This window comes from Cicer arietinum, chromosome 5 (assembly GCF_000331145.2).
Source record: "Cicer arietinum cultivar CDC Frontier isolate Library 1 chromosome 5, Cicar.CDCFrontier_v2.0, whole genome shotgun sequence".
Classification (NCBI taxonomy): domain Eukaryota; kingdom Viridiplantae; phylum Streptophyta; class Magnoliopsida; order Fabales; family Fabaceae; genus Cicer; species Cicer arietinum.
Window position 1 is genome coordinate 62,394,087 of NC_021164.2, and position 11,086 is coordinate 62,405,172.

Below are 11,086 nucleotides of genomic sequence, written 5' to 3' on the forward strand. Positions count from 1 at the left end.
GGGAAAGAGAGGGAGAGATGAAGGCGAGGGCGACTGGAAATGTCTTTGTTGTACAACAGAGGCCGTTTATGCAGATGCTAGTATGGGATGGCTGTTGGAGAAGAGCAATGCTGTGCTACCATCGAAGGGTGAAACACACTCTGCTATGAATGGACAAGTAGAACTGTGCCTTGTGTGCGTGTTGACACCATAACGAGAAAGGTGACAATGTAGACAGGAACCACGTTGTAGTTGAGCGGTGGTTGGTGGAGATGGGAGCTGCGTATGGCGGTACTTGCAGAACTGGTTCTCGATGGAGAAGATGGAAGATGAGTTGCAGATCTTGTGAAGGAGATATGCTGATCTTGTGAACAAGGGTCTGGCGGGAGAAGGATGCTGTTGGAGCAGCGAAGAAGAATAGATGGCGAGTTCTGATGCAAGTTGGGAGTGGAGGAAGCATTTTTCAAAAACTATGAAAACAAATTTTCATTTTCAAAATTTTTAGAAATACTGATTTTGTTTTCTTAAATTGAAAATGGAAACACGAGCAATAGGAAACACAGTGTAACCAAATATTTTTAATTGTAAATCAACTGAAACACTAGGAAAACATTATTTGAAAATATGCATGAGAGTTTGAAAATTTAAAACTTTAGATGTCATTCGATTAATCAAATAAGCAACAGTTAAAATGGCTTTACCCCACAATTATTTTGGAACTTTAGTTGAGAAAAGTAAAGCTCTGTGATCTTTAGTAAGTTTCTATTTTATCTCTCTGCAATTCCATTTTGTTTCGGTGTATCAGCACACTCAAGAACTATGATGTTCAATTCCATTTTCCAATATTTTTTGCCATGATCATTTTTGAAGACTTGAATGTTTGTTTGAAATTGATTGATCTCCATTTTGGAAGATCCTTGACAGCCTGACAAGCATAAGATTTTTCCTTTAACAAGTACACCCAACAAAGTCTAACCATCAATGTGAATACTGAATAACAAAAAATGGTTTTGATGACTTATATGGTTGTATAGGAGTAAGAGTGATGAAGTTTTGTAAATTCACATGCGTCACAATGAAACAAAGACAAATCTTTATTATCCAGCCTAGCAAGGAAAATAATGACACAATCCTTTTCTTGTCTTTTAAAAAATAGAACACTATCCTCAATACGCATTCAACAATTCTCATTACAAAGGTCTAATTCCTGCCATATTGTCATCATCTCATTATAATAAATAGTCACATATCTGTCATCATTAGCATGCAATAATTTTGACTTTAGGCCGAAAAATCAGAGTGGAATTTTGAATGTTAGTATGTTTCTTTGACAATCATCCGTACTTCTCTTACAGTTGCTAAGATCATAAAGGGTTTTCCCATTGTGGGTTCCATAAAATTGACTAACCAAGCAATAATTAGAATTTTTTGTATTTTCATTGCCTGAAAGTTGGATCCCCTTCTGCAGGTTTTGCACTTTGCTATGTCCCCGTGAGAAACCCAAACTTTCTATTTGTCTCCATGATTAATTGAACGGTTTGGGTTGATTGTTTGTAGTTTTTTCCATTAAGCCATTGAACATTGAGTTCGAGAGAATTGGAGTATCCTTCTTGGCCATTAAAATAGGTGTTTAAGCTGTCGCGATACCACCATTAAAGAAAACATTTGGACTGTCTCCAATACTGTTGACCGTCTCCAACAATTCAAGGATCCTTTTGATTTATTCCGAAGTCAATTAATGTTTAAATAGATATTACAATAAAGTATCTTCTTTGAATCAAGGAGAGATTGAAGGAAATAAAATAAAATCAATGAGATCATGATATCCCTTGATTCTCCAACAGTGTGTTGTTCCATTACATTAATATAATGTGGTTCTTTTGTTATTTCATCATCTGATTCATCTCGCTGCAAGCAAACTTTTCAAGACCACCTTATTCATTGCCTGAGTTAAAATAATAATTTTCTTGATAATACATTGTGGTAATCTAAAATATTTTCTATGGTGAAGTTTTTTATTTGGACAAATGCTTTCATTAGCTGTATTCTGATGAATTTTTTCCTTGCCATTAATAATTAATTTGTTGTTCTACAGACAAGGCATCTTTTTATACCAGATGCAGAACCTGGTCATTTCCTTCAGTATTGTTGTCCATGGCTTCTTCCTGCGCTGCTTATTCATCAAAATAGTTCTGATCTTAATTGGGTTACCAAGGTGTGAGCAGTTTCCATAACTGATGTTAAATTGTATGTTAATTTATATTATGGAAGCTTCTAGATTTTTCTCTGTAGGAAATAAAAAATATAAAGGCTTCAATTAGATGCCCTTATGCTCTTAGAATTGCCATTTGTGAAATGATTAACATTTTGCACTGTCTCTTTCATTGCATAGATTTTTAATTGTAGTGTCCGTATCTTGCTTTCTCTAACACAGTTCCTTTTTGCAGGTCACTTGTCAACCTTCGACAGTTCTTATAAAAAATCACTTCGCTTCGATATTTGCAGTTTCTATGGCGTTGCATTGCAGTAAGAAACCAGGATCAGAGAAGGGAACTTTTGTGCTTCAAAGTTCTATTCTTCAATTTGGTCAGATCTCTGAGAATGAACGGGACAAACTCATAAAGAGACATATGGTCTGTTACTCTGCTCTTTAGGGTCTGCTTGTTTTACATAAATGATATTCTGGATGACTATCATGGTTGTTATATTTTACATAAATGATATTTCTGGATGATAAATGACAGTCTTCATTGTTTATCGTAACATTTTAAATTAATTTTTTCTTATTTCTTTCAATTCATTAAATAAGGAGAAAATTCCCCTCCTTAGCTAATTGAATAATGAAATATTTTTAGAAAATTCATCATTTTCAATAAATAATGTTTAGATCATAATATTTTTAAGGAAAATGTTCCTATTTGAAAAGATTTTCAGAAATTTCTACTCTTATATTTTGAATCTTGGGTTTGGTCCTAAATCTCAAAAGCTATCTCATGGTGGTGAGGGCTGTCCTTTACTTATAACCCCTACTTTGATAGTATCATATATTTTTCATATGCTTTTGCTTTACATGTGGGTGTTGATATCTATTAAACATTATTATTGACAAAATATCTGGTGGATGGGCACTTTTTAATCATATTTGTTTGAAATTAATGTGCAGTTATACATCATATATAGCATCCTTGACACATGCTATAATAATATTTTCTTTATCGATAATTACTGGATTTGTTTAAGGTGATATTTTTGTTGTAAGTTTTAACATTTTTTTCTTGTATAATTTTAGGTCTCTATTGTCAGCTGTATTTTATCTTTGTGCTCTTGTTCATCCGACCCTGTAGTCCCTTTCTTTTCCAGGGATATAGTGTCACTTGAAATTCAAACAATTGTTGATGGATTTCTGGACTTGTGAGTTATCTTCTATACCTTTTTGCTATCTAATTACGATCTCTATCTTGATAAGTAATATTTATTGAGATGTAGGGACGGTAATCACACAACTTCTGCTGTTGCCGACAAGATCAACATTTTTCGCCCTGATAGAGTTTTCATGGTAATCTTTTATCATATAACTTGACAACACCATTCAGATATCCTTTTCCCTTTTCTTCTATTCTTGCCTTTGTGTTTCTAATGAACTCAATTTTTTTAACTGGCAGTTTTTGGTAGAAATTCATTATAAAATTGCAGCAGCATCTCATTACAGGCACAAGTGCCACCGATTGTCTGGAATTGAAGTGCTTATTAGTGTTCTTGGTCCGAGAGTTGCTGTTTTAAGCACATCCAAGTAAGTTTCATGGACCTAGATTACATGTATCTCATATTTGAAAGATATTGTGAACTATAATATAAATCTTGCTGATTTCGATCAAGCTTTTAGGATTTGGCATATGAGTGTAAACTTGTTGGACCCATCCTATAGACTTTGTTGGGATCCAGTATCTTAGTATAGATACAGTAGAAATAAGATCTAAATGATCAACTAGTTTAAATTAGAATTAGATCCTAGTTAAGCAATTAATATCTGAATTAGGTTTTAGCTTTTTATTGATGATTTTCTCCTTTGTATCTTCCTTAGTTGTAGCAGGTTGGTTGTTTTCACCTGATCTCTAGCCTTGTATATGTATCTGTGTGTGTGTGTGTAGGCCTTCATGTATGTATATATGCTATTTACCAACCTTCCCAGTGTCCATTTGACCAATTTCTCACTGGCGTCATTATCAAATTTGAATTGTGTCTGTTTGAAATTTTGATCTGTTTATTTCTCATTTACTTTGCTTAAATTTTGAGTTAATGCAGTTATCTTTTCAACTTGATTGGACCGTTGATTGGATGTCCTGCTTTACAAGACCAATGCTGTCGTATACTTTCTGCATTGTTGCTATCTTTTAAAAAGAATCCATCATCAGATATCACTAGCATGCTTGGGGAACAGCTCCAGGTTTATGTTGTTTCATTTTACAATGTTTTCAACTTCTTTAATTTCTTATTTAGCCCATTATTTACTACTGTCTTCTGTCCAGTTTCTTGTTTCAAAGTTGGTGGCATGTTGCATTCCTTCCATAAATAAAGAATCATGTGACAGTTCTGTATTACGAGCTTTATCTCTTCTCTGTATGTTTACTTTGGATTCTGATCCATCTATGCATGATTACATCAAAGTGAGTGTTTTCTTTAAACTTCTTTCTGTTCCTCTAAGGATCTGGTCTTGTTAAGCTTTGTGGATCATAAAAAAAATTACTTGCAGGAGTTGGAGCCATTCCCTGAATTAAAAATATTTGACGAGATACGGAAGTTTCATCAAGAATTATGCCACACGTACTCTATTCGTGATCACATATTGAAGGTAAAGAATTATAATCCACTTTCACTGTTATGAACTTGTAAAGGCCCATTTGTATATTGTATAAAAAAAGTCCCATTTGTATAAGGTTTTAAAAAAATGATTTAAGATTGTATGAATACGTTTGTAAACATTATAACGTTATAGGGTTTTAAAATTAAGTGCCTCATTTTTATCGTTGACCTAAACATTATAACGTTATAGGGTTTTAAAACTCAGTTGGGGCATGTTTTTAAACACATTTGGGCTAGTTTGGGTCGCACGGGTCAATCTATGTTTTTTTCAAATATTTTTGGGTTTTTCTGCTTTTTTCCACAATGGCCCCGCCACGCGAAAACCTATACGCCACAACAATTGTATGGCGGTTTGTCAAAATCCTGCCACCGCCTTCCGCCATGGCTTTCATCAACACTTTATCAGACAAAAGAGAATAAATTGTAGAAAAAAGTAGAAGCCTGCTACTATGATTTATTCTTCAGTCTAAGCTGATTTAAATTATCTTCCTTGAGTCAAGGAGAGATTTTAGGGAAATAAAAACAAAAAATATCATATTGTAAAACAAAAAATAAGCACTATTATAATAGGAAATAATCATGGATTCTCAAACATAAATTATAAATATTTGGGATGTTACAGGCTGTGCTGCGACTTTCTGGCTGCAGCTACACCCTTTGTAACAAGCTTAAAGCTTACCAAGCTTTCGCTTGATGTGGAATGTCAAAGTCAAAGAATCAAATTCGTATGTTTATTATTAGGATTATTGGAGTCATAGATTAGGATTTCAACTAGCAAATCATATCAATTAGCATTCATTATATTTGTTGTACATGCTATTATAAATAGAGATGAGTGTGGTCTGATTTAGACTCACAATAATCACAAATTTAGCAGATGCTAATTATAGTTTTTAGAAGTTACCTGAAGTAGCTTTTCAAAATATCAGAAATCAGTTTTTTTTTTTCATTGTCTGATTTTTTTAAAGCTTAAACAAAGATTTTAAAAACATTAAAAGGATTTTTTTAAAAATAAGTATTTTTAAATTACAAATCTTGAGCATGAGGTTTTTGTCAATTCTCTATTAACTTGTTTTCTGTTATATTGTTCATTTTCAGTTTGTAAGAAGGTCATGCTACCTTCCACCGAGGTTACTTTTGTCAAGGTGATTTCCTTTCTCAACAGTCTTTCTCATGATTTTATCTTTCATCGTTTTCAATGAAAATAACCGGTATTGTTTCCTGTTATTTACATATAACTAACTTTTAAGTCTTACTTTAGTGAAAATATTTCTTATACTGTGTGTGCATGAGTTTTTCTATCGAGAGAATTGGAGGACAGGTATTTACATTATAAATATTAGATGAATGACATAATAAGTTATACGTTGCAATTTGGTTTCGGTGTTTTGAAATTTCAAGTGGTTTGTGATTTTTGAATATGACCTTTCTTCAGTCTCCAGGGATTGCACAAGAAGTTACTGATCGAAGAAACCAGTCAAAGAAGAGGGAGAACAGGCCACTTTGAGGACAAGTATTGGCATGGTGACAATGAAATGGTGCATGCAGTTTGGACACTTGTTCACATGTGTGGCTCGAATGATGCAAGTGGTGTTAGGGAATTGGTTTCAGATTTTATTTCTCGGGTATGGCAGAGTGAGACATCAACAAGAGCTTCACGTTCTCCTAGATCATACTTAAATTTCACATGTTTACTTTCTTTCTGATTTATTCACTCAATTATTTTATTTATATATAAGTCTTGCAACAAAATGGGTATGAGATTTTGGGGATGGTAAACGATAAGTCATTGGGTGGGAGAGACAAGGGACTGGGATCCTTTTTGTAGGTGAGACAAGCCGCTAGCACTTGTATCATTCTTGTCAAAATATGTTATATAGGAGTACTGATAGGATTTGGTTGTTTAGTTATATAGGGATTCAGTTATATAGGAGTATTAGTAGAGATTTAGTTATATATGAGTACTGATAGGATTTGGTTGTTTAGTAATCTAGTATAAATATATCTGATGTATTACCAATATATTTCAAGTTTTAATAAATATAATTTTATTCTAATTCTTGACATGGTATCAGAGCAGGTTTTGATTTTGTGATCTGTCTTTGTGCTTCACTACCGCTGCAGGCGGCAGCAAATGCCGCCGGCAACACCAATTTTTTCAGTGTTTCAATTTTTTGGCTTCATACAGTCATTTGTCACCATCAACTCCGACTGCCTTTCTAGCAACCAGCCACGACGCTACAGCTTCCCTCAAAAGCACCGCTTTCCCTGTGTGTTTTTTTTTCAATGACTTTTCTTTTGTTCTTGATATATCCATTCATCAGGTATAGGTTCTTCGATCAGAGCCAGCCCCCACAACAACTGTATCACTTACTGTAAGAATAGCCACTCTGACGTCAGCACCCCCATAAGAATCTGTAGTTATTTTATCTGATTTAATTGCTGGCAAAGCAAAGGTTGATTCTGATGATATATGCTTCTTGCCAAAAGCCACGGGTCTTAGGTTAGAAATTATGATAGCTGCAACAGGAGTCCTAGCAGATACAACACTGCCTGTTGCTGGAAACTCCAATAAGACATTAGTTGACTTCATACTAAGTAGTCAACTGCTCCTCTGGTGACTAGTGCTCTCGGTGACAAAACCAGGGCTGCCTGTTCCATCATTGTCGGTCCACATAACAGTGGCACGATGATATTATGGTCAAAAGGGATCTGTCTTTATGGGCTGTTGAAGTCGAGCTTGCCCTCTCAGTTGATAAGGATTTATCCACCCTGCAACCTGACGTATAGCAGGGACCAAGATGAAAGCAAACTGAAGAGCTGACAAGATTTCCAGTTAGAAGAATGTTAATTCCAGAAGCAAAAGCCTTATCCAAGATCCTTCCTTGGCATTCTTCATCATCCTTAGCGATACCACGGTCCACAACTTTGCAGTGATGCTGTACTGCAGCTACCAGCAGCATGGCATGATTAGAGTCCCTGATCTGACCACGACTTAGATGCCCAGTAGATGGCTCTACAAGCTCATCTCCAGTAGAAAGAACAACAACAGTTGGAGTAGGATACACCTTTACCGTCGCCAACCAACATTGCACACACTGTCACGCGCGTCCATCTTCTCTATGTTTGGATCTTACGTGCCTCCACCAAATTTGTGCGTGAGAATGCATGTACTGGTCATGCCTTTATCTCCTTGAAGCATGTTGCTCTCTCCTTGAAACATATTCAAGTTTAAATATTTTGAGTCTCCAATATTATTGTTTTCAAGCTTCCAAATGCAGTCTTTTAGAAGAACGGAACTTTCTTTGTTCAATTGCTTGCCATGAATTTCTCTCAGACTGATGATCAATTAGGCTGTCTGGCTAGGCTATATTTATTGCAATTCTCACCGACTTCAAATGCATCCCTGAGTTGCCTTTCCATCTTTTTTATTATTTTGTGGAGCAAAACATTGTTTTCTTGTAGCAAGCTAAAGTTAAGCTTTAGCTTGAGGGGGAGTGTTGTACCATTTCCGCCTGGACGTTTTGTCAATAGGAGGAGGGAATGTTTGAGTGACAGGAGTAGAATCACCGAGTCATTAGGTGGGGGAACAGATGGGCCAGAATTGCTAGTACCTTGTTCATTCGCCATTTCAGATTCAGCTTGGTTATCGTCTTTAGATTGTGAAAATTGACTATTACTACTTTCACCTTGAACACTATAAGAATTCGGCATGTTCTGCTGGAAGTTTCAGACTTAGAAACACCTGAAACCTTGTCAGACTCCTTAGATGCTTTACTATTTGCATCCTGAACCTTTCTTGCAATATCTGCTTCCTTGTCAAAATCATCTTCAGAAGGAACATTTTCCACTACGATACCATCGGTATCACTATCATCTCCATGATCAGATTGTTTGTCAACATGCTCGACATCATCCTCAGTACCCAGTCAACAGCTATGAGACGAGCCCCAAACTATGATCCATTGAGTTTCCGAATGGCACTTTCATTGTGGCCCTTGCTTCTGCATAAAACTACCGCCTTTATTGCGGTTTCTATTTTCCTAAAATCTTAGCCACCTTAATTGTGGTCCTTTTGCCGCCTTCATTGCGGTTTCTATTTCGTGAAATCTTAGACACCTTCATTGTGGTCCTTTTGCTGCCTTCATTGCGGTTTCTATTTCTTAGCCACCTTCATTGTGGTCCTTTTGCCGCCTTCATTGCGGTTTCTATTTCTTAGCCACCTTCATTGTGGCCCTTTTTACTGCCTTCATTGCAGCAACTTGAGATTTCTTTTTGGCCTAATTTGCACTCCATAGTATTCAAGTTGGGAATGGAGAACACCTATTCACCAGCTTGAGGGGGAGTGTCAAAATATGTTTTTGTTTAATATCCCTCAAGTATAGGGATTCAGTTATATAGGAGTACTAGTAGGGATTTAGTTATATATGTACTAATAGGATTTGGTTGTTTAGTAATCTAGTATAAATATATCTGATGTATTACCAATATATTTCAAGTTTCAATAAATATAATTTTATTCTAATTCTTGACAATTCTATTTTTTTTTTAAGTCGAAAAGAAAAAGACTGCAAAAGCATCATATGGTAAATTTGTCATTCCAACTATGTTGGCACCCCAAATCAATCGCCTATTATTTGCAGCACCCTAAAAAGTATATTAAAATGAAAAGAAGGAAAATAAAGCTTGGGGGGACTAGACCAATACCCAAGGTAACAACAGTGTGTGAGAACAGCAACTGTCTTTTTGGTGGCTTTGATTCGACAGCCAATTATATATCTCGTATGGCAGTCTTGCAGACTAGCATCACTCGCATTTGCACAAACGTTATCTTCTAGCTTTTATTTTTATAGTTCTAATTTTCGCATGATTATTAGATGAAGAGAAATAACTATCATTGATTAGACAACTGTTTGTGTTTTAAAATAGATGTATGTAAAACTATCATTGATTGGACAACTGTTTGTAGTTAAATTATCATTTTAAACTGTGATCTTATGAATTTGATTATATTCCTTGTAAAAAAACCTTCAAATGAGGCTGCACTGCTGCAGGTTGGTGCTGGGGACCCACACGCTGTTGTTTTCCATCTTCCAGGCAAGAGTACTCATATCCATCCATGTAAATCAATTGATAACTGCAGTGCTGGGGAAACCAGTTGCAACATAGATGTGTGTATATCTGCCGAGCTTCTGGTGGTCCTTGTGAAATTACTAATGAAGTATCTGATGGATGATTCAGTGAAAATTGTTGATATGGCATCACAAACTCTTCGTGTAAGTGTATTTAACTAGTCATTGGCCTTTGAAGAAACTCATATTGTTTTTTCATTCTATTCTTGTACTTAAATGTAAAATTAAATTAGATACAATTGTGGATATGGCTATATGTTTGTTTTTGGTCTGAGACCCCTGATATATGGAATTTGCATCAGACAAAGCTAACTGGTGCCTATTTTTTCCATTCACAAGATGCAAACCTAAGAACTTGCTCAAGGAGAATCAAGCCTTATGTCACTTGGACCAACATTCATTAGTTATAGCTGTGATCTTTGGCAAACTGTTTGCGCAGTACTTTGACTATTTAAGCCTTATTTGTATATCTTGCGTGTTGTAATTTATTGCCCTGTAACTGAAAGTTTACTTGCTATATTATAATATACTACTTATAAAATAGATTAAATGTTTAATATTGTCTGTGCCTTGGAGTTTGCTTCTTTCATGTGATGAATTGATTGCAGATGATTCCTTGCTTCTGGTTTGATTAACTGCATTTGTGGTTTGGATAAACAGGGAATTCTTTCGACTGAAAGAGGCCAAAAAGCTTTACAGTCATTTGATTCTTACCAAAGGTCTCTTGTTGAGGTAATATTTTAATTTGCAGAGAAAATCCTTGATTTTATAATTACTTTCTTTTGGAAGTTCGAGATTTGAATCAGTTGAAAGTTTCTGTGATTGTGGTGGTGCATAAGTTAGGACATGGGAATGGTTGGGAGATTTAGAATTTGCAGGAATTACAAGTTTTTCCCTGAAAAATTTTCATCTGTAAACTGTTGATTAGGCATTCTGAGGTTCTCATAAAGTAGAATAATCTCAATGACTATGAAAATACTTTCCTGAACTTACACCTTCTGGAGGAGGTGCAACTCATTGTGGGAGGGATTTATGGGCTCAACATTGTTGGCCTCCAATTAAGATCTTGAAGAGAGAAGAGGTCTACAGGTGTGTTGGGAAATGGTTAGGGAAAG

General features: G+C 35.4%; 1 protein-coding gene across 10 annotated transcripts in view; it reads left to right on the plus strand.

Annotated features, from left to right (window-relative positions):
* Window positions 1-11,086, plus strand: part of LOC101498080 (serine/threonine-protein kinase ATM) — an 85,244-nt gene that overhangs the window by 44,694 nt on the left and 29,464 nt on the right. For 8 of the 10 annotated variants that reach the window (XR_012163164.1, XM_073368579.1, XM_073368573.1 and 5 more), the window contains 12 exons: window positions 2,075-2,194; window positions 2,427-2,612; window positions 3,269-3,390; window positions 3,460-3,535; window positions 3,642-3,769; window positions 4,282-4,423; window positions 4,506-4,643; window positions 4,730-4,828; window positions 5,938-5,984; window positions 6,275-6,464; window positions 9,894-10,115; window positions 10,632-10,703. Coding sequence is in view for 9 of the 10 variants with exons in the window: in XM_073368579.1 (XP_073224680.1) it covers window positions 2,075-2,194; window positions 2,427-2,612; window positions 3,269-3,390; window positions 3,460-3,535; window positions 3,642-3,769; window positions 4,282-4,423; window positions 4,506-4,643; window positions 4,730-4,828; window positions 5,938-5,984; window positions 6,275-6,464; window positions 9,894-10,115; window positions 10,632-10,703 (1,542 nt within the window). In the remaining variant the exon portion in view is untranslated. The remainder of the gene's footprint in view (window positions 1-2,074; window positions 2,195-2,426; window positions 2,613-3,268; window positions 3,391-3,459; window positions 3,536-3,641; window positions 3,770-4,281; window positions 4,424-4,505; window positions 4,644-4,729; window positions 4,829-5,937; window positions 5,985-6,274; window positions 6,465-9,893; window positions 10,116-10,631; window positions 10,704-11,086) is intronic. The other 2 variants (XM_073368574.1, XM_012716286.3) reach the window with 1 other exon arrangement.